We start from the raw sequence: 23983 nt of genomic DNA, 5'->3' as shown, positions 1-23983 counted from the left end.
ACATCTTGAAAGAAAGGCAGAATACATTTGTTATCTGTTACCCATTAGCTGTTCTGCTGCTTGCATACTTATTTCCCTAATGTGCACTTGCAAAGAAGTTACAGAAAAGAGGCAATAGTCATTAAATATATTATGTGAATCAACATTTGCAACCTGCTGGTAGCCAAAAAAAATCTCTGGCTCCAACTGTGAAGACAAAGAAACTCATAAGCACAGAAAGCTCATTTTCATTAAATATATTCAGAGATGCTGTCATCAGTTTTATAACAGCCTCTCTGTCTTAGAATTGGCTTTTCCTAACCTATCTTTTTAATTCTGTAGAGTATAATGTTATTTCCATCGACGAATCCAGTGCTTTGTTGCGTGCATTTAAAGAATTAGCAGAAATATAATTGATGATTGCACAGGATTAGCCTTTATAAGCATGAGTTAACAAAAAAAAACCATGACAAAAAGATAACTTTTTTAAATATCGCCACCCACACTGGAATTTACCAATTGAATAATACCTTCAAATCATATCTAGATTATAATCTTTAGTACCATAGCACATTCAATAAAAAAAAATATGCATTTAAATCACGCTATGAAGAACAAAGCACGGTTACATTATTTCAGAATCTCTAGTCATGCAGAACAGCTGTGAAGTTAACATAACTATGTGGAAAACCCTCACTTTGCAAAACAATGGAATAACAATGTAATATTCTTAGTAGAACTCTGGGGAAAGAAACAAAAGGGCCGATTGTTACAGGATTTATGTTCACTGAAAACTAAGTTCCCAATTTGATTAAGAAAAATAAACTTTGTGGCTAGAAGTCACAATGGTATTAGCAAGGGGTTGATGCCGAGCACAGAGGTTTCGAAAACTATTGTCTCACCCTAGCAAATTAAATCAAAGATTAAGGTCAAGGTCATCTTCCACACTATAAACATGATGAGTAATCTACATTTATTAAACAAGAATAAGTGCTTAAGAAACGTCAATCCATTTGGACTGATGCAATGGGTACACCCATAAATTCAGCTATGTAAATACATGTATATGGTGGTAATAATATAAAAAGGGGCAAAATACTGACTTTATTAACTACTGTTACCCGTTTTCTGGGTGGGTTTCGGTATGTACTAGAAATGCTAAGCAACAGCTAATCAGATCTTATGTCCAGGTTCTCCCTTGATCTACTAGGAAATTGTGTATCTACAATAGAAATCAACTTTATTTCTGGATCTCACGTGTAAATTATGGGATGCAGAGAAGTTTGCTATGCATACCAAGTCCACATTCTGAATACTGAACAAAACTACATTATAATGCACTCAAATAAATATGTAGAACAACACATGGCTATGAATTTTGATCAATATTTCTGCAATACTGTCAAGGCATCCTTTGATGCTTAAATATCACAGCAATAGAAAATGAAGCTGACAGCTTTGCCATTTTAAAGGAGGTGGCATTCTAAATGGTAACCCTGTCACTGAGTTCCCGTGAGATGAAATCTGAAGAGAAGGGTTACTTACAAACAACATGGTATTGACAAAGTGCTTCTACACGAGAAGACTAAGAGATTTTTAATGAAACCAACTAACAGCACCGAATGTAAGCGATAGATTATGTAAAAATAGACTTACCGATTGTTGTATTCATCGGTGAATAATAGTTCAACGAAACAAGAAACCGATCTTGGAGACTTGAAGGTGATTTGACAGATAAGCCTGTTGCTGCTGCTACCCCCAGGGCTGACCACAGCTTGTCCATTCGGGAAATGTAAAGAAAACAGCTTGACCCGGTCACCGTTTTCAAGTTCTACGTCTGGAATTTCAACCTTTAATTCAGATGGTCTGTGGAAAGATACAATTATTTCAGAAAACAACATATAGTGAGTCACAATTAGAACTCTGATTTTTAAATATAAATAAACCTACGACCAGCGGTGAACTGCCTTAACCTCACAGTCAACCAAGATACCATATAATCAACCCTACTGAGTATATATTATTTCATAACCTTTAGTTTTGACTGATCAATAATTATGCTATACACAGCACAAAAATATTTCTCACTAATGATATTTCAACGCTGTAACTAATAGCGGGGCTATATATTCTCTTTAAAAAAACATACATAGTGTGGATCTACATGTACATATCTTTGCTGTGTCCATGCTTCATATGCTTAATATAGGAAAATAGGGTAATTTTAATTTAAAACAACACTGGAAATGCATTATTTTGAAAAAAGAATAATGCTGTTGAATACTATCACAAACTGGCCCAAGCTAGTCTTCCCTTGTGACAACCACAGTTCCCCTAGGGTTCAGGCTACAAGTACAAATGGCCATTGACAAGATCCAGTTTTGGGGAATCATAAGCATGCGAGTGGTCAATACCAGCAGGTTAACTATACTGTACCTGAAAAAATCAACAGGAATGATATCAACTGTTGCTTGAGTCTTTGCATCCAGGGGGACAGGTGTCATAATCACGAGTGGTGGGTCAAAAATTAGCTTTGGCGTTTTGATGCTTCCAAACAAACGCAAAGGTGTGAAGTGGTTGTCTGGATTATTATTCAATATCACTGGTATTTCTGCCATGTAATTCCCTGGATGAGCTGTTAAGGGAAGTGAAAAAAGAACAATCATTCAGATCCATGTTGTCAGGTGTATCACAGAGTCAATGGGTACTAATGTAAAATGTGTTTAAGCAAAAAAAAAAATACTGCAGCATTCCTAGAACCCCCATCACAATATTATAGCTCTTATAGCTGAGATGTACTTAGGTGGGTACCCCAATATTGTTTTACACTGAATCAAGGTCTTATAACGTTCTTATTATTGTATTAAAGGTCAGACATATGAGCAGGGAGTAAGGTCATGTGCTGAAACTGGCACTCACATTACAGCATTCTACCAGATGTAGGGCTCTGGCATCCATTATTCAATTGGGAAAGCAACCAGAAAGTTAGGGAGATTGGGGAATTAATAATGAATAATGGAAATGTGGGTAGTAAACTAGGCACAAGAAACTTAACTAAGCAAAAGAAACTTAACTGGGATCCATAGCATCCTATGAACTGTAAATGTTCTGCTTATAGCAATTTACCTTTAGTGTCCAGTGAACGGAAGCTCAGTATGGTTTATCGGAAGAAAATGTGTTTACCTGATAATACGTGTTACAACACTTCTAACATTAAAATAATAAATAAACAAAACAGAATGCATTTAACCAAGATGATCTTCAATACTTACAAGGACAAAATGCAAGTGAGATGATGTTAACTTCCCCTGGTTGAAGTGTGCCTGCATGTCTGCTGAATCTAAATACTCCATCTTCAATGACCTTTCCAACTTTGTCAAGTTTAAGCTTCCATGTCACAGTTTCCTTTGAAATATTGGTTAACTCCAATCTCTGCACAGAAAATGGGATAGACATCATAACCATGTATTTAAATCCCCTTTTCTTTGTTTCTCTCGCTCATCACCTCTCTCTCTCTCTCTCTCTCTCTCTCTCTCTCTCCTTTCTTTCATGTACTAAAACATGGAACACATAAGTGTTTTATGTTTGTTTTTAATAACCATTACCATTTAGAAAGACCAGAAAGAAGAGATATAAAAATACTGAAGCTCTACATATAACACAAAACCATAATTTATGTATGTATCCCAATTCATTCACTCAGTCTTACTACTGCCTTTAATCCTTATTAACTGTGTTACTTACCTTTGAGCACAAAGACCCATCCTCAACACCCAAATCCAGAATTCCAGACGGCACTTCAAATTCAAACTTGGTGCTTGAAAAGCTGATCAGCTGCCGTAAAACTACAAAAATAGAATTATTTGTATGAAATATATCTAATTCTAGGGAGTATACATATGCTACTTCCTATGTTCTCTGCTGGGTTCAAGATTGATCTGTTAGATCTGTCAGACTGCCATGTAAATTCAAACAGCTCAATTAGTGGCTCACCCTTTCATTACTCTGACTTAAAACGAGATTGCTTGCCTTCTATGTAAACTTCTAACAATACACATATGGATGGATGAGCAGGTAGAGAAGAGCAGTTGGCCTAGCCTGTGAGGCTGCTCTGAGAGCTAACATAACGTCAGTATCTTACTTGGCTCCAGTTCTGCAGTCAGTGAATCCACCACTAGATACAATCTATGGACAAAAGTATTGGGACACCTGCCCATTAAACCAACAGGACATTGAATTCTAAATACATAGACAGTAATATGTATTTGGTCCCCCCTTCTACTCTTCTAGGAAGGCTTTCCACAAGCTTTTGAAGTGTTTCTGTGGGAATTTTTGCCCATGCATCCAGCAGAGCATTTGCGAGGTCAGGCACTGATGTTGGATGAGAAGACCAGGCTCCCAATCTTTGTTACCTGTGGCAATGGGTCTGATTGAAACACCAGAATTTAACAATTAAGAGGTGTGTCCCAATACTTTTGTCCATATTGTGTACAAATATTCTGTACAAAAACGAAATACCAGCCTCACATTCAAATTTTGTTTTCATTTATAATTGTTTTCTATTTTTACCTGGAAAGAGTGGTATTGTGAACCTTTTTTTTACATACCAGTGGCATTCACTCTACATGCCGGGGAGATGACATTCACCATTTGAGGCCTGGGAGTTACAATATGCTTTTCAGAGGGGGTAGGAGATACCGGCACTGAGCTGTCAGCATGAGATAAGTCTCCAGTGAAATTTATATTTATTGGAAGTTGAAAGTCATATGCTGCCACCTGTGGGACAACAACATGTATTTAGCTGCAGTTAATAAGTATGCAAAATGACATACATCAATTCCCAATGTTTTTTTTTTATTTAACTTTACTAAAGTATACTGGATTTTGGACATTTAAACACCGATTAAATAAATTTGTTTTGGGAGGATCAGTTCAAGAACATCAGTCACCAGCATTCCAAAAAAAAAAGAGTCCCTACTGCATTAGTCTTACACATATACGCATGCATTCTTCTTCATAAGACAGCATTTTATGATCTTTTATCAACTTTGGCTGCTGCTTTAATTCGTTTTTGGCAATTATTGTCATTAAAATAAAACCAACTAATAAAACCAAAAGTATTAAAAAACATCTGTAGCATGGATGAAGACCACACGGTAGGAAGGACATAGCTTCGTCAGGACCCAAATCCCCCTGCCCCTGATACCAAACTTTTCCAGCAACGCTGAATGTTCATTGTGTATGAATATATCAAAGTGTTCTACCAACCTAAAAGTCAAAATAATATGAATAGAAACATGAATGAAACTTAAATTTGTACCTGAAATAAATTATTCTTTTAAATAGCCATGCCTCTGACTAAAGCCCTTGAAATAAAAGTGTCCCTTATTTCCTAATAGAAGTGTTAGGAGTGATTTGGGGGGTCTTCTCCTCCATATATATCTGGTAGTATGATTTATTCGATACAATAAAGACTTTTCATTTAGGGAGTCTGAAGAAGCAGGCCTGCCTTTTCCCACAGGCTCTGCAAAAGCGTGGATTGCAAGGTACTTAAAGCTTAAAATTACACACAATTTATGGAACGAATAAACAAAATGAACACATTTTAAAATATTCGTATCTGTTTGGTGAATTCGGAGCTGTTGCCTATAGCCAAGTATCAATCTGTAATGGTTACAGAAATGCGCTAGGTCCTTTTTTTGTGAAATTAAATGAAAAGGCTGTTTATCTCGTTCATGATCAGGCCTGTTGTTTGGTTCTATGTTTGGTGCTATGTTTCTGCAGTCACAATTCCACTCATTTTGCGTACCCACAGAATATATATATATATATATATTCTTTTTTTCCCCCCAGGAAAATCAAGGCTTTCATTTGAAACCATATTCATACATATATCGAGAGAATCCAATAGCACTAATATATATATAAAAACAATGCGAGGGAGAGGTTGCAATTAAAAATATTTAAACACAGGATAGGTGTTTGTCTTTATTTTACAGGATAAGTGTCACTCCTAAACAAATGCTATGGCCTCCACATCCTCCAAATACAGCAATATCTTGCATGTAGTTTTTTTATTTTTTTTTTATGTTTTAGAGAGCCAAAATACTCACTTACATCCAAAATCATTTTACATTTTTTAACATTATTGTTGGGTTGTGTGCAACCCTTCTATAGGGAAGTGGGTACAGCATATAATGTTCTTTACCCCATCGGTTATACAGTGTTTTTCCTTATGGGATATTAATATACATTTTTTTTTCAGAACAATATGGCGTAATAAGTATTTCATTTTTTCTTTTTTGGTAAATGAACAGGAGTATCTCTTTGTTATTTGTGTTTTAAATGCTAATTATAGCTCCATATTCTGAATATATAAAACCATATTAAAAAAATACTATGCTCATCTACAAGACAAAATCATGTTTATAAATAGTAATGAGACTATAATGTATAATAGGATATTTATTACATTGTAAGTTGTTTCATTATAGTTTAATTAGAGTGATTTCAATTTGGCGTATGTCAGAGAAAAATAGATCTAACACTGGGAAACTCCTGGCAATGTGTTACTTTAAATATTTAAACTGTTTATAAGAGGAATCAATGCTTCTTAGAAGAATGTGATAATAAAGTCTTCAGGGTATCTTCCCGCTGATACTTCTTCATTTGTTAGCTGTAGAAGAAAAGGACCGCTACCGTGGACACACCAGGCCTGTGTCTTGAGAACATACACTAATAGCTTCACAAACAGCATGGTATGAATGCAGGAAGCATCACTGCAGATATTTCATAGCTTATCAAAGTAATGGAAGAACCGGCTCCAAGATGTAGTGTGAAGCCCCACAGAATGTATATATATATATATATATATAACACACAATACATCTAGAGAAAGAATGACTTGTTTACCTAGAGCCTTTAAAATATATTTATTCCATAAAGAAAGGGTACAGAAAAAGCCACTTGGATATAAAGTATTCCATTTAATAATCCAGTGTGTGTATCTTTGATTTAATTCCAAATGTCTATCTCCCTTTCTACGGTTTAATTTTGCTTCTTCAATAAACATAGCTTTTAATTTCTGCACTTTTCTTTCTTCGCGAATTCGTCTGCATTATTCTGGCTTCCTAATGTGGTTCTGTGAATGGTTGGAGCCACGGTGCGTGCCAAGTGGACAGCTACTCCCCTGTTCCTCCAAATGGTGGAGAAAAGGCCTGGTGAATGGAGCTGATACCAGGAAGAAGCTGACAAAGACAGAAGGAAAAAGACAAAACTAGGAGAGGCAAGAGAAGAAGCGGACCTGCGGGAAAAGAGACAGGGACATGGAAGCGGTCGGTAGGGACATTGAGAACTGTTAGTCAGAGCGTGAAAGAGCATGAGCAAGTGGGAGCATCAGAGTGTGAGAATGTTATTAAGAGAAAGAGCATAAGAAAGTGTGAGAGAACCTTAGTAAGAATGAGAGTGGGAGTATGAGTGGAAGAGAGCGTGAGGGCATGAGAGAGAGCGCAAGTAAGAATTTATAAACTTACATTACATTTATATATCATTTTTGTAACAAAACGTGCATGTCTTGCGGCTCTCGAACATCTGATGTCTATAATATCTGGCTATTATGTTAGGCAAGTTTGGCCACCCCTGCTCTAGACCCCTAAAAAAATCAAACACAATGATATTGGGCTATGCTTATAGGGAGTTCTAAATGAGAAATACCATGGAAACCAGAGGAATTATCCTGATCCTAATGTAGCACTCTTTTCTATATCTGTTTTGAAGGAAAAGGAACAGAAAAAATAGCTGCAATTTGCAATAACCACTCAGTAAATAATGAATCAGAAGATCAGTGCATATGCACGTTTCAAAGAGAAATAGTGGGAATTCTGTGAGTGAGGGCATTATATTGCAATAGTTAAATGTAGGGTCATATAAGCTTTCAGTATCTCAGGGCAATGATGTATTTTGTCCTAGGCTGACTAGGCCTATAGATAACAGGTCTGAGGGACAAAGCCCTCTGAAGCTGCTTAATGGGCTGGTTACAAAGAAGGCCTCTCATCTCACTGACCTTCTCATTTACACTATGGAGGATTGTACAGATCTGGCAAAACGTCCATAGCACTTTACAGGCTGCTGTGTGACTTTAAGACACACAATGCCATTATATGACATCATATCCCAGAGCTCAGTAATGAGAACAATGGCCGTAGAGGCGGCTGGGGTTTCCACCATGGTTCAGGCCTACATCATCATTGTCTTTGTCTGCTTATGTATGATATGGAGTATACAGCATCACCATATACCATTATATATATTATATATCAATTTTATTTGAAGAAGTCATTCTCTACAAAGAAGAGGGAAGCGGTATCAAAGCTCCATCTATGTATAGGCGTGCTCAGAAAACACATTGGGGTTTGCAGGAGAGTCACAGTTTAATTTCACTTTACGTTACAAAGGGCAAACCTCAATGAACTTGGACATCTCCTCCCCTATCTTACACTTTAGTGAATAAACTCAGTTGAGAAGGACCCACTATAAGATGCTTGTCAAATACTCTCAATACGGACTAGTCTGGCACTGAATAGTTAGCCATTGCTACTATATTTCTAGAAGAAAGTCTGAATTGCAAGACTCCATGAATGGCATCTTGTTTATTTAACTATGAATAACGGCAAGACAATGCAGACTTTTGTACAGGAAAAACTCACTGGGGTTTGCCCTTCACAACACACAGTGAAGATGTGAAGAGACTTAATATACCTTATCTTACAGAAACCCATCTGGAGAACAAACCTTCATATGTATGCAAACTTTTCATACGCCGCCTTTGTGTCCGCCTCCCCATAGCGTTACTCTATAATGGAGATTTCCAGAGTCTCGAGTAATTGGCAGCGATGTCGTAGGCCTCAATTTTATCCTTAAACTAATTTGCATTATATACAAAGTAATTAGGCACACATTAGATATATTTTGAAAAGAAGCCTGTAATTACTGTTCCATAGCTTTTTATCAAGCAGTAAGCATTAGTAATAACTGATGGAACAATGTATTTCAGGGGCCTCTGGCAACAAATAAAACAAGTGTTTTTCCCTAGTAACATTAAAATTAAAAGTAGAATCTTAAATGAAACTCTTTAAAGAGTGTTAGCCTCTTTAAACATGTGATCAGTAGGACCAAAATATTACATTTTTATCCATATCTTGGGAAATCCCCAAATAATGAATTTAATCTAATTAAGATGCATTTTCTTCCTAATAACTATGCAGATATCACAATTAAGTATATTAAAAGCCTGCCTCGTATCTGTAATTCAGAGGCACTTAGACCGTTAAACGTGTTAGAATTTGTAGTTAGCAGTGTTTTATACTGCATTTACGAATTGCATTAAGGTTATTAAGTCAATAAAACAGCAGGTAGCGGTGAAACTATGCCGTTTGCCCCATATCCTAACCATGGTCTCCCCCATGAGGCTCCAGGAATCAAAGCTGAAGACCAGGCTGACAGCTTACTTGTATCAGAATTTTCTGATGTAAAGAAATAACTTTTGTATTTATGAGGAGAGTTTTCAGTGTACTTTTTCTGTTAGACCTTTCACAGAACTCGTGGGACAGCAGGTGTCCAACACTTTTACTACTATACTGAAAACAGACACAACCCATTGACCTCCACCAGGTTCTCTGCCATAGGAATTGCAAAATCGTTGTACCCTGTGATATTGAGCAGAGTCCTAGCTGGACCAACTACTACTACTTAAACAAGCATGAAAGGAAATTATCTCACAGAAGGACCAAGCAGAGCCACACAACGCTCGTAAAACTTTCTAACACCAATACACTTTATGAAGATTCTACCAAACCTTTACATGTGCTTTAATGGTGATACTCACGTCCTTGGGATTAAAATACAAAGTGCACTGCAGGCTCTCCTTTCCATTCAACTCCACAGCATACAGATGAGGATATACTCGGTCAGCATCAATGACTAGAAAAACACAATATCAAAAGATCAAAGGACTTCAATTTCATATGCATCATTACAAATGGTGTAGTAATCTCTTTCAGCTTGGTAGACTTCCAGTTCAAGGGAGACAAAACATAAGAGACAGTAATGCTTCAACTTAAAGGGACACTCCAGGCAGCATATGCATCTTAATACAACTGATATGTGAGTGTCCCCTAAAATGTTCCCTTGTATATGTATTGTGGAATTTAGCAGAAGCCCACACAATACTTCTATATGGTCTAATGACGCATCCCAAGTGGATTCACAGAACTCAGTGGGAGTGCTTTCCTGCCACTTATTGGATGCTCCATACGATCATGGAACCGTGGCATACGTGGCATGGAACCTGAACAGCATAGGATTGGTTAATAGTGGGTTTCACAAAAGAACCTGCAAACTTCAGCACTCTGTATAATAATGGTGTGGTGCACTGTTTTCTGGTGCCTAAGACTTCCCTATATGTATCTGAATATCGAAGTAACAACCAGGGATTCCTGTGTGTATATGATATAGAGGTATGTTGGTACATATAACTAGTAACACTAGGATATCATGGTGAATTGAAAAGATGTCATAATAACATACCACTAACTGGAGCATATACAGAAAAGACATTAAACCTTGAATGATTGCTACAACTGCTATAAGCAGCTGGATACTACCTCTCTAGCTGTTGTGTCATCAACTTGACCTTATATGCAAATAAATTATTCTCAAGTGCAGCAGTTAATTTGCAAATGAGGCCAGGTTAATCACAACGGATTTGTGTCTATTCTTTTTATATCCACCTTCTCTTGATCTATGTATTTTTCCAAGTCTGTTATGTGACTGCCTAATGAATTACTGTATATATACAGTATATATATATATATATATATATATATATATATATATATATATATACACACACAGTATATGGATATAGTCGATACAAGAGATATTTTTGGACTGTTGATAGGTTAGTAGATAGATTGGCATTCAGAATATAGCAATTTTTTTGTATGTCTTAAATAATTATACCAAAAAGTAAATGTTATTTGAAAGAACAGAAAGTCAACTTAGATGTATAAATGAAAGGATATTTTGTGGACAAAGGCAAGCAGAACAAAATTAAGAAAAAAACCCTTCCACAGATGAATAGGCAAAAGTATTTCCAGATAGTAAAAACTAATCTCAAAAAAAGAAAGAAATGTTATCTGTCATTTTAAGCTGCATGTAAACAAATACCTGAGTCATCTTTAAAACTCATGGAGAAGTCTTGATATTTTGAAAGGTCAAACTCGACTTTTGCCCGTGCTACACTTTTGTTCTGAAGTAAAAATGGTATTCCTTGGGTAGAGTTGACGTATACACCTGGAAACAGGAATGAGCTCTGCGAATAATAACACATGATGGAAATTCAGAAACAGGTAATATTTGTACTATATATATATATATATACACACACACACAAACATATACATACAGTCCTGTGAAAGGGAAAGTACACCCTCTTTCAATTTTATGTTTTTATATATCAGAACTTAATAACAATCATCTGTTCCTTCAGGTCTACAAATTAGGTAAATACAACCTTGAGGTTATTGAGGTTTCTGGGCATTTGTGCATTAAGCCTGCTGAAAGTCCACGTGCTTAGTGCTTAGCCTAGTTAGTGCAACTAATGCATGTTTTTGTCCATGTGCACAGTACATTTGTCCAGTGTTCCTGGTGTATTCTGGGACAGTAATATTAGAACTGACATGTTGTTTGGCCTGTTCACTCACAGCCTTTTCCTTACCCATGCTGAAAGTTACCAGATAGATCCTTTAATATACTGTCCTAAAAGCAGGTGAAATATACTTTATAAGTGGCTACCATGCAAACAGATGGCCCTTGCAGAATAATAGTAAAGGCATTGGACATGCATGGTAGAAATCCCAATGATGCTTCATATACTGCATTCTCCGTAACATAGCCTGAGCCATGTGTAATTAGACTTTTATCATTCTGCTGAGAGGGTGGTAGGAATGGGAGAGGTTAATATGGCAGGCGACTTTAGGCATTCATGGCATATGTTTAATATGAAACCAAACCTTTCATATTAGCCAGCAGTTGCTGTGTCTATATCTATTGTTAAATCAAAGCTTTCCAAAGCACATTAAGCATCACAAATAACATTCATTTTATATGAGTGCAATATACCCAGTTTACAAGCATTCTACACACACGGTTGTTAAAAGCAACTGTATTTGTTTTTGTGAGCTCCATACTTCATACCAAGCTATGACCTTGTAACTGACATGTTATTTAGATGTTAATACTATTGTTCTGTTAGAATTGCTGGTGTTTTTCAGACATGTATTGCTTTCCTACTGAGTCAGAGTTACCCATGAAGAACAGACACAATTTCAGCTAAATCCCCAAGCAGGCCAGTTGCAGATTAATTTGTTAGTTTCTAGCAAGCAGTCACTTTGAGTGGTGCTTTTTCAACAAGTGGGATAATAATTACAAATACTTATTTCAAAAGAACAACTGGTCTATCAAGTGTAATGGGTAGCTCAAATGAGTTAAGCCGATATCCAATACATATCACAATAAATTGTAGTAAATCGTATACTCACAACTGAAATGTCTATTACAGGAGCCACCACCGATCCTCCAATTCTCAATTCTAATGGTTTGGTATTACGCACAGAAACCTAATAAGAAAAAAGGTAAGAAATTCAATTTTGACCAAAATACTATTAAACAATGAGCTGAAGAACAGACAAGCCCACAATAGTCTTCAGGATTATGTATAGCGTGCAGTTTAAGATTTGTATCAGTGTGCCTCAGTGTACCTACTGAAGAAGGCAGAAAGTTAGCTGTGGATGTACAGTGTGTGAATTACAGACTTGGAGTGACTTGGAGTGACTTGAAGGTGGACAGTTCCTTGGTGTTTGGTATACGTCTATCTACGTCTGCAGAAGAGGCTCAGGGCCATCTAGTGTATCTACTCATGCTTCCCTCACTTCCTCAAGACTACTCTGTGAGATTTGCAAGGCCTTCATACCCATGTCTTCATGCTCAATAATATTATATTTTATCCGAAACAGGCATTGCAATTTGGTCTCAAGGAAAACTGAGTAATAAAATCGAGCAGTAGAAATTGTGGGAGCTCTTGTACAGATTTTCCTTCTCCTTTTGGTGGTATACATAACAAACATTCCTCTTTACAAGGGACAGTCCATCTTTAATCCTCTCATGCCTCTCTCACTGAGGATCTTAGATTATTTCTGGGTAAAGTATCACAGTGTTCTACAATCCCAAAAGTCACAATAATGGGTACAGCAACAACTTTTACACAATCCAGATTACCCTGAGTCAACTCGACTTTTTGTTTATACCTCAATCAGCTCCTGAAATTCATTGAATGGATTTGATTATACTATATATATATATATATATATATATATATATATATATATATATATATATATATACATGTGATATAACTTACCTATGTACAGTATTCCTATCTTAAGGTGTAACATTAACATTAAAGACTGCACATTATATCTACTATACTATATTATTGTTTGAGAATGCTCTAAATCAACACAAAACAAATGTCCCTATTTTGATGAGCACTTTTAATAAATGTAGATTGTCTATTGCTTCAAATATCAACAGCAATATTTTGTCCTTTTTATTTGCTTCCGGGCATGCTATTAACTGCTATTTTGGGACATTAGTGGCCTTTGACAGGGGAAAACAAACTACAATGCTATCTGCAGGGAAAATGGTTTACTACAAAAGGTTTAAAAGGCAAACCAAATGTATTCACAAGAGTTCCTTTGTATAGAAGAAACGACCCAATACAAGCAGTGATTTCATGTTAGCAAAGGTTTCAGAAAGCATCAATTATGCACCAGTATTAATTGAATTTGCACTACACTATTAGGTGTGTGATACCTGGTGATACATAAATATGAATCAGATCGAGATGTAACTGCTCAAATAAAGACTTCACTTTATTAATTGAGAAAGGGATTGATTTTGTATGGTCAAAAGCATATTTTCAAATTATACATTTTTATGCAAAAGTTGCCTTAACACTAGCTGTTTAGATACGAAACTGAAAGGAGGAGAGAGGCTTCCAACTAATAATTACAAAAATTTGTCAAAGTGCCAATGTTCAGCTTATACTCGCTGAATCTTAAGAAGGAAGTATTTAGCCCTATATCCGTTAATTTCACTTAGACTTTGTAAGGGATATATTGCATGAGGGGGTTTTCAGTCTCAGATGCTATTAAACAAAACATAATGGCCAGAGACTTGCTCGGTCCCAAACCCCGTTTCAGCTCAAGTAGTCCCTGATTTTTCCCTTCAGCAACCTTTAGGATCCTAGTCAGTGTTCATGGGAAACGGGACGCCATATAAAAGGTATTGTGCACTAATACAAATACGTGCCATATGTTTACCTCAACTCTGGTGTCAAATTTTAAGATCGCCTTTGGAGTGAAAAATATTCGAAGGGTGACATGTCCTCCCACAGGTACGATACCCTGAGACGGAGTTATCGTCATTCCAGGCAATGGGCTCACATCTATCACCTATAAACACAAATGAAATGACACATATTTTAAAGAGAAGCACAGGCTAACTATTCAGATATTTCCAGGATATTCACACAGAGCAGGAAAAATGGTGCATACGGTGTTTAAGACGTACAATTTTGTTGAATGTTTCTACAGTAACTGCTGCTGTAGCCTTATTTCTTCAGCTGGTAATTGCGATCATCAAAATTTATTGTGTCAGGAAATGTCACTGACAATTAAAACGGTAATTAAGATCAACTTTCTTTAGGGAGGCAAACATTCCCATTTAATGAAAAGGGCTGAAGGGTAATTAAATTGTACCTGAAAATATGCATGGTTCATTCCTGTATTTTGAAGAATGGCTGTCTTGCAGGATGGAAGGCCAAGTGGGGCTTGATGAAAAAGCACCCTTTGTTCGGTAAACTGGACACTGGTGGATCCAAGCTGTTTCAAAACAAGTAAAATACTTAGACTGAAAACGTTAAAATAATAATAGATTAGATAATAAAGTGAAATGCTGCACAGTATTGTGTACATTATAAACATCACTCAGTTTTTGGAGAGGATACGACGTCATAGAAACTGGTGTATTCTATTAAATAGTAATCTCACACGCCAACAGAGAAATGATGGAAATGATCATAAATTTCTGCTCGCTATTTAAAACCTGTTAAAATTCATGTACAGGCAAACAAAATTATAGCTGAGAATAGTTAATTGGATGCGTCGCTCTATACATAGAAATATACTATAATTGCAACTCTTTACAAACATAGGAAAAGTTAAAGCATAATATTTGCTCAGTAAACTTAAATGGATTTTTTTTAATATCACTTTAATAAATCTGATGATGACAGCTTGTTTATATGGGAAGGTACCTGCTGTTCAGTGCTAGACATATAACGCCGCTATTGACTTTTATTAAATAACTATACTTTGCAGACTGCAGTGTTGTGAACTTAGCAAAATTTAATGGCGATATACAAGAGAAATGGGAGTTTTCATTCCTTTAGGGAAGCAGCGTATCTCGTAGATAATATGAACTTTCAAAGATGTTGTTGTAGAGCACATTTCACCTCAAGACTGCCTTACAATTACCTCGGCAATGCATTTTAGCTTCTGTGTATTTCCCTGTTGGACGCATAGATTGAATTCACCTATGTCTGGGGAACTAAATCCCGGATGCCATACGACTTCGCATTCAAGGTCTTTGTGCGCTTCCACGGTACCTAGAACGGATCAGGTTAAAGAAAGATATTGCGATTTTCATGAAAACACCAAGCGTTACTATCCAATTTAATTCCAGTCACAATTGAATCAGCAGTCATCCCAAGTAAATAAATAATGAATTCCTCATTTCCCATTCTTACAAATCTCAAAAGCCACAAAGAAATTGGGGGTTCCTTTAGCAAAAGAGAAGGTTTCAGAGGTGAACGTGGCTGAAAGGGCACTGATCTGTGCATTTTAAATAAAAGCATAAAAAGCCATACATATTTCATGTTCTTTTTCTGAAATGCTTCTTGAAACCTTCCTGCATACATCACAAAGCAGGAGTTCACTATCTTTGATGAACCATGTATATAAAAGGAAATTATTTACAAGAGAAACCTGATTGCATGTCTTTCTTTATATCAATCATCCCATGACACAAATATTTCTTGAAATGTCATATTATAGATATACTTCTTATATTACAAGCTGCTTAATACCCGACACTGTTATACTTATAATAGCTGCGTGCGCTGCTGATTCCCAATACCTCTGGCAGGACGGATGGAGAAAGCAATTCCTTTTTCCGCTATAACCGGCTTCCAGCTAAACTCAGCCAAGTGATTCCTGTGATTATACAATCTTACTGAAGATCTAAATCCTGTTTCAGCTAAGAAGTTGCAGTTGGGTCTTAGAACCAGTTCGTGAGTTGAAAGCTCAAGGGCGACGGGAACCGCTTTTGCAGTGATCAATATATGACCAGTGTGATCGTTGTTCACGGTGTAGGAAATTGACCTGCAAGGGATTAAGAGACATTGTTCATACTCGTTTGTTAATTATACTTTCTAGAAATACTAAAAGAAATCAGTTTAAACGATTAGGAATTAGGAATATTTAACTGTAGTCACTAACACCATGTGCAGCACCACGATAAAAAAACTGTACGATCGCAAGCGACTGCATCCTGAACAAATTTTACCTACAAAAGGTGATTGCCAAGAAAAGGAACACATTGATTAATAATGAGCTTGTGGAAGTCTGTACAACTTCATAAAATGCTGACAGATGGGTAAAGCTTATTCTCTAAAGTGGAATACCTCGAGGTGAGCTACCATTCGAAGAGAAAGTAATTCAAAACTGCTGCTGTCTTTCACAAGGAAAGCAACAAAACGTGACTGTTACATAATACTTCTTTAATATTAATGTGACATCGGCTTTTAAGACTCGCTCAGTGCTCTACGGCTATGTCATTAAAGTTGATGTATATTATTAATCTAATGCGATTCAATGTTAAGGTACTATCATAGTGCAGCACACAAAAAACATTAATCTGATATCATCGCAGGAGTCATAATGCCATGTATAGCAAAATAAATAAAGTCTAGATATAGTTTTATAGAGTTAATTATAGATCATAATAATAAATGTTCTTAAGAGTAAGTACAGTAAAGGTGGATTCTACTTCCACTTGGAGATTTGTGATTAGTTATTATTACTTTCTGATAGGTACAGCTGGATTTCTCATAATACAATGCTGCTCTAAGATTTTGGGCCATGCTACAGATCTGATTATAAAAATTGTTTTTGGTATGTGTTTGGTATGGCTCCTTCACAGACCTAATCTCATCTGAGAATTCTTCTAACATCTAGAAATGTCTGTTTTTAAGATAAAACAGAATGTCAATCCATGTTTCAGTTTTTAAACAATCCCCTTGGCCAACATTATCACCAGGATGTGTCCTTGCATGTATTAAAGGGAAACGATCACATTTGAGACAAAATCTAAATTTAATCCAGCACTGAAAACTAGCACTTTTTTATTTATTTGATATAATCCACTGTTATTAAATAATTACATTCTGATTTTCCCATTGTGACATAACACCTTCTCCCAACTAAACATAGCCAAGGTATTTGATGTATATTATCTTTCATTTCCCATGATCTCTCAGTGAAGGTTTTTTTTTTAGCATGTAGCATATGAAGAAGTAATGTTTTAGATTATACCAAAAAAATAAGTTTCCCTTATCAGAAGCATCACATTATATACATATGTATGGCGAGTCCTATCTAATGATAACATGGCTGTTTCATTTACCATGGAGCTGAATCAGTGGGACTGCATTGCCTTTTAACCCACTAAGACAATTGAAAGCCCTCTCTGGACACCATTGGTGAGCCACCTGTGAGGTTCTTACCTTTAAGGTCTGGTCAGAACCTGGAATATATACTTATAGTTCAACTCTTACACTTTGTATTATTCGTATAAATAGGACAATCAAACTTGCATATGGTTTTAACTCAAGTTGTTTACGACATCTTATCCTTACTTTTTAAATTTCCCCAGTGAATTTGTCTCAAACACAACAGGGATCGCTGTTTTGGACGTGGGTGGTACGACATGAGACAAAGGACAAGTTTGCTGAAGCTCCTCGCAGTCTATTTCTACTTGAACCCATATATACGTTGACAAGCTGTTAATAATGTTAATTTCTTTTGTGGATAAGGAACCAACACAGACATCTCCAAAATCTACTGTAGAAGGTCCTGCGAAATACAAAAGAGGGTTATAGAAATAAAGGTGCTTTAAAAGGTAATAGGTAAGCTATCTGCCAACTTAAACAGAAGTATAGCAGAGATATGTCTATTTTGCTACATGTTAAGCCAGTATGTGCACTATATAACTGTTGAAGTTCCAGTTAACCTCACGGTGATAAACTCTTCTATTTAGTGGCCAGGATGCTGGTCATATTTATCAGTAATGTAACAAATTGTCCTTGCCAACGTTCTTGATAATTATTTCCCAAGCATACCGATCACTATGTGATGAAGCTGCTGAGGCGTCAACTTGAGACTGCAATCTTTTTTCTGAGCGGCAGTACAGGGAATAGCATTTAGACCATCAGTAATCTAGAGTAAATGAAAAGAAACGCATCACAATATTTTGATACATAGTAGAAGACAACTGTTTTGTGTAATACAGCGTGCTTAAAGGAACAGTAATGTCTAAATTCTTAGTAAGCTTCATTATGGAAATATTTTTTTAACCCCCCCCCTTAGGATTGTGTTTCCGTGTTTCCGTCTTCACTCATTGTATTTCACTAATCTATCCTTTGTATAAATTACACTAGAAAGCAGAAAGCATGATAATGAGTTACAAATGGCAATCAGATCAGAATGTCTGTAGACCACTGTACTCATTATATGACAGCACTTTCTGGACCTCCCTTTTATTACCGGTATACTGTGAAGCTCTAAGTATACATGTTATAACTTGACAAATAAAAACATACTAACATATACAATTTGCAAGAATGTTAATGTATTCCAAAAAAAGGATTACTCTAATCTCTGTTCCTGGCCAATCCTCTCCCTGTCATGAAGCCATATCTTTAGCTTCAGAACACTCACTTTTTTAGTTAAGGATATAGATTCTCCATCAGCCAGCTGGCATGTTGTCAACATACGTCCTTTCGTTTTGGGAGCAGTTTTATGTGTTTGAGGTTCACTTATATTCCCTGTAACCGAGATCCTTGGAGGATATAGACCTGAAGCTGGTGTTATCCCAATGTCTACAGGATTGTTGGCATCTTCAAATTCCCTGTAAATAAACCATTCTGTGTCACAGGAACAGTCATGCACATTTTCAAAATTGTTATGTTATTTTTTTTAAAAAGCCACATCTTGTGTCCTATATAATATTTATACACAGGACAGCTAAATCGTTCTCTGTCACATGCAGGGATAGGCAAAGTTTCTGTACAAGGACACCAGTGTCCATGGCAAGGTTTGTGAAGGTGCATTGAACATCATTAAATTATCCACCACAGTCCCTAATAAATGTTGGTGCCCACCCCTGGTCTCATGCATTCAAGCCTATATACCATTTATCAATGACAACAGAATCTGAAAGGGGGAATACTGGGAGCATGAAACCGAGCGGTCGCTTTCAGTGTCTACGACTAACAGAAACCCAAGATTCCTATGATGCTAGCCATTTGGCAGCAGTCACCAGGTATTCTAGTGAAACAAAGCTTAAATTGCATCAACACTGAAGGAAACAATGTGTGCATGCTGATTCCTAAAACAAAAAAAACATGGTTTTACATTTAAAGAAACCCTTCTAAGACTGGGGGAAAAAAGAAGAGGAAACAGAACTAACAATGTTAAACATCTATGAGAATGAAAAAGAAAAATACCTCTCTTTTTCTCTTTCCAAACGTTGCTGTCTCCTGCTCTTAATGTAATTAGCATAATAATCCTTGTGGGTCTTCTTCTGATTTTCTTCAAATTCTGTGTATGCATAGTCTGGATCTACATAGCTGTATCTCTCCACTTTTGTGAAAATTGTCCTGTGGTAGAATAGAATATATTATTATTATTATTATTATTATTATTATTATGGGTGGACTAATGACATTTTAATTGAATGAACCATCATCTAAGTGACCTATACATCATTACTTAGTAGCTGTGGGAACATTCGCTTCTTGTGATGGGAAACCCTACTTGCTGTTAGATGTAATTTCCACTGATCCATATTTCTATACACTTTAGCGTGTATTGTTCGGCTGTGCATATCAAGCCGAATGCATGTCATTCTGCGGCTACTGACTTTAAAGTGTCAGGGCTGCTTTTTCTCCCCTAGTTTTGCTTTGTGTATAGATACCTTGTTTGAAGGTGCAAATGTATTGTCAGGCTATGTCCTGTCATTGGTTTGTGGAGGCATTAAATTCCTTTCGTCTAATTTTATCACCATATTTTATCTACTTCCACCTAATGTCGTTAATCACTCTTGAGCTTCGGAATCCCTATAGTAAAGCACAGTGTCAGCTATTCCACAAGCACAAGCATATTTCAGCAAAACAATATCAATTTCAATTTAACAAAAAGAGTTTGATGAACTCAAAAGCCTGTCCTAAAAACTAAATGTTAGTCCAATAAATGCACTTTTTTTTGCTTTTATACTACCATACTAACCTAGCTATTCCCAACAAATGTGTGTGATTGTTATAAGTTTACGGAATCGTGATGACTTAATACACTCCTAATCTTCTTTACATAAAATTTTATTTACAGAATTCATTGGCAGATTCTGTAATCTTGATTTGGGTATTCTTGACTTTTTCATTCTATAAGTATTTTAAAAATGTAATTAGCACTTGTAGCACAGGTCTGATTATTTGCATTTCTAAATCATCTGGTTATCCGTATCACATTTATACTATACAACCATGAAGGAAACCTGTCCTAATACCACATCCCCGTAAAAAAATACATCAGCTTTATCTGGAAGAATGTATTGAAGCAACCATTTAATTTGACACATCTTGACTTAATGAACTATGATGCTGTTCATGTCAGTCACCATCTTAAGAGTAGCACTGGCCTTTCTGCTGTCCAGCACTTAAGAACAAGTTGTAGGAACTAAAAGCCCCTGAGGAGGGGTTGGGCCCTGAGAAGTTGCACCTATTGTCCTACCAAAAAAGATGGACAGGCAGGCACAGGAGTTAGACAGCATTGAGAAAAAACACTTTATTACCTGTACTGTGTCTGAGGGTCACTGGGCCGTATGCTTGCAGCTCGATCATTGGGATATGCTATCAATATCTCCTTGTCTGTATCACCTTTGACGTGATGATCATGAATATGTGTATTAGCTGCTTTCATGGTAGCAATCCGTGTGGCTCCAGTGTACATTGCTGCGTCCTTGTCTGAAGCTTGGACAAACTGGCCGGTGGCATTGGAAACCAAGGGTGTAATTCCTTCCAATGTAGAAAAAAGTTATATATGATTTTAGATATTATAATTGCATAACAATTGATAATAATACATCTTGTGCGGATTCCAATGTAGTTTAGCCTGCTAACGCATGCATCCTAAATGTCAATTTTATTAAATTAAGTAGTTTCATTTCTTCTTCCAATCCCCTACATGCACAGAGTGAATTTTCATTTACTAGGACCTCATCTTGGGTAACCATGTGGGCTGGTTTCACTTCTCAAGCCAGCCAGCCTTCTCAACCCCCACTTTAGCTTACTTTAAAATAGCCCAACATCTTCCTACCTCTGCCTCTTAGAAAACATAAGTTCAGCATAGGAGAGGGTTTAAATGCCTCTCACGATACTATGCCATATTCCTGACATAACGATTGGCATAACCCTGTGCTTCTAGTCAAAAGTAGATTTAATAAGGGCAGCCTTAGAGATGCTTTAATAATATACCTTATAATACAACTCAGTGAACTCCATTATGATATAATGTCCTGAAACGTACTGTCTAAATGTGCTTATGAAAAAAGGGTTAATTACAAAAGCGGTCATAGTTTGTCTTACAAAATAAGTGCAAAACACCTCAAAATCCTCAACCCATAAGCACCCAGGAGACCCTCCACTACAAAGAAGCATGATTAAGCCCTTTATACCTCAGGGTCTACTTGGTTCATCACTAAAACAATTTAATTAACAAAGCCCAATTTAACAAAAATCCTCAGAAAGATCACAAAAAGCCTTAAGGGTATAAGGTTTAATTAGGAAGCAAAGACTGGGATTACAAAGTGAATGTTTAATAACGCAGAGTTTCAACAAAAGGACATGATTTAAAAAAATATAAGGACATTTTAAGACAAAGGAAAGGATTACATTTAAAAGATAATTTTTCTTTTCTCAGGGAATGCAGTTGGGAACAAATATGGGGCTCAATGATAAGTAGCCAAATCTTTGTTTAAAATACAACCATCATAGTGAATTGCTCGACTCCTATCATCGTTAAAATGGATATAGTCTGTAGAACTTTATGCATTTTACAACTGAAATTCCTAATTTTCATTTTTTTCCAGAAATATTAAGCAAGTATTGTTAAACTTATTATACGATAATACGGTAATAAATCATGCTGTTAAGTGATTGGCAGACCCAGGACTGCATACCTAACAATGCCTTCATGGATATTTCTAACTCTTATTTGCTCATTATATATATATATATATATATATATATATATACACACACACACCGCCACATCCCAGCCACACACATCACACTCAGCCGCAACAACCATTCCTCCTCACATGTGATGCAAGTTGACACAAGTGTAGCATGAGGTCACATGATGTCACAGATCCCAATCCTGCACTGATTGTAGATAACTTTCCCATCAATACCCAGGCCATGAAATTCAGTCAGCCCTGTCAGTGTGTACACTTGCTTTTATTCTATGGTTGCGAAAGGCACCATTAATGTAAGAGTAGTTGTTTCTATTAGCTCAACAATGATCCAGGAAAAAAAAATAATAATAAAAAAAAATATATATATATATATATATACCGTATTGGCCCGAATATAGGCCGCACTTTTTTCCCCCACTTTAAGTCTTTAAAGTGGGGGTGCGGCCTATATTCGGGGTCTAGCGCCCGACGCCCGGGACATGCAGTCCCGGGCGCCGGGCAGGCAGCGGGGTTAGGATACAGATCCCCCGCAGCGGTGCAGGGGACCTGTATCCTACTCCCCGATACGCTCAGACAGCCTCCCGTGCCAGCACTTCCCACGGGGGGGAGTACCGGCACGGGAGGTTGTCTAAGCGCATCGCACGGACGTTCACCGGCAGCGGCGATGCGCCGTTGCCGGTGAACGTGCGCACAATGCATTCTAACCAAACCGACTTACCAGGGCAGACTCCCGAGTGTCTTGCAGGGCCGGCGGAAGACATCTACGCAATACGCGTATACAACTTCCGGTGCCGGCACTTCCGCTGAGTGCCGGTACCGGGAGTTGTATACACGATGTGCATAGATGTCCCCCTCCGGCCCCGTAAGACACCCGGGAGTCTGGTAAGTCGGGGGGGGAGGACAGAGTGGCAGCATATCGCGGGGAGGACAGAGTGGCAGCGTATCTCGAGGGGGGGGGGCAGAGTGGCAGCGTATCTCGAGGGTGGGGAGGACAGAGTGGCAGCATATCTCGGGGAGGGGGGGGGACAGAGTGGCAGCGTATCTCGGGGAGGGGGGGAGGACAGAGTGGCAGCGTATCTCGGGGGGGAGTGGACAGAGTGGCAGGATGTTTTTTGGTGCTTTTTTTAAAGAACTTTTAGGGTGCGGCCTATATACGGGGGAGGCCTATATCCGAGCCAATACGGTATATATATATATATACACACACACATACCCTCTCACAAACAGCAACAGAATATTTGGGACCAAGAAGGAAGCTACAAGGTTGCAAACAAAACAAAATAATGGTAGC

The 23983-nt window shown here is 37.1% G+C and overlaps 1 protein-coding gene across 1 annotated transcript in view; it reads right to left on the bottom strand.

Annotated features, from left to right (window-relative positions):
* The window catches only part of CFAP47 (cilia and flagella associated protein 47), a 138669-nt gene that overhangs the window by 100359 nt on the left and 14327 nt on the right, over window positions 1–23983 (bottom strand). Inside the window, exons 11-27 of the mRNA XM_053455984.1 lie at window positions 21289–21511; window positions 19946–20098; window positions 19158–19347; window positions 18560–18656; window positions 18077–18293; window positions 16297–16541; window positions 15636–15766; window positions 14859–14981; window positions 14421–14552; window positions 12579–12656; window positions 11206–11350; window positions 9863–9957; window positions 4587–4755; window positions 3724–3824; window positions 3252–3411; window positions 2416–2614; window positions 1636–1845 (exon numbers count right to left, since the gene is read on the bottom strand). Of these exons, the coding sequence (XP_053311959.1) occupies window positions 1636–1845; window positions 2416–2614; window positions 3252–3411; window positions 3724–3824; window positions 4587–4755; window positions 9863–9957; window positions 11206–11350; window positions 12579–12656; window positions 14421–14552; window positions 14859–14981; window positions 15636–15766; window positions 16297–16541; window positions 18077–18293; window positions 18560–18656; window positions 19158–19347; window positions 19946–20098; window positions 21289–21511 (2668 nt within the window). The remainder of the gene's footprint in view (window positions 1–1635; window positions 1846–2415; window positions 2615–3251; window positions 3412–3723; window positions 3825–4586; window positions 4756–9862; window positions 9958–11205; window positions 11351–12578; window positions 12657–14420; window positions 14553–14858; window positions 14982–15635; window positions 15767–16296; window positions 16542–18076; window positions 18294–18559; window positions 18657–19157; window positions 19348–19945; window positions 20099–21288; window positions 21512–23983) is intronic.

Source organism: Spea bombifrons, chromosome 2, assembly GCF_027358695.1.
Source record: "Spea bombifrons isolate aSpeBom1 chromosome 2, aSpeBom1.2.pri, whole genome shotgun sequence".
NCBI classification, from domain to species: domain Eukaryota; kingdom Metazoa; phylum Chordata; class Amphibia; order Anura; family Pelobatidae; genus Spea; species Spea bombifrons.
The sequence above is the reverse complement of the archived record's forward strand: the minus strand, read 5'-3'. Positions and strand labels throughout refer to the sequence as shown.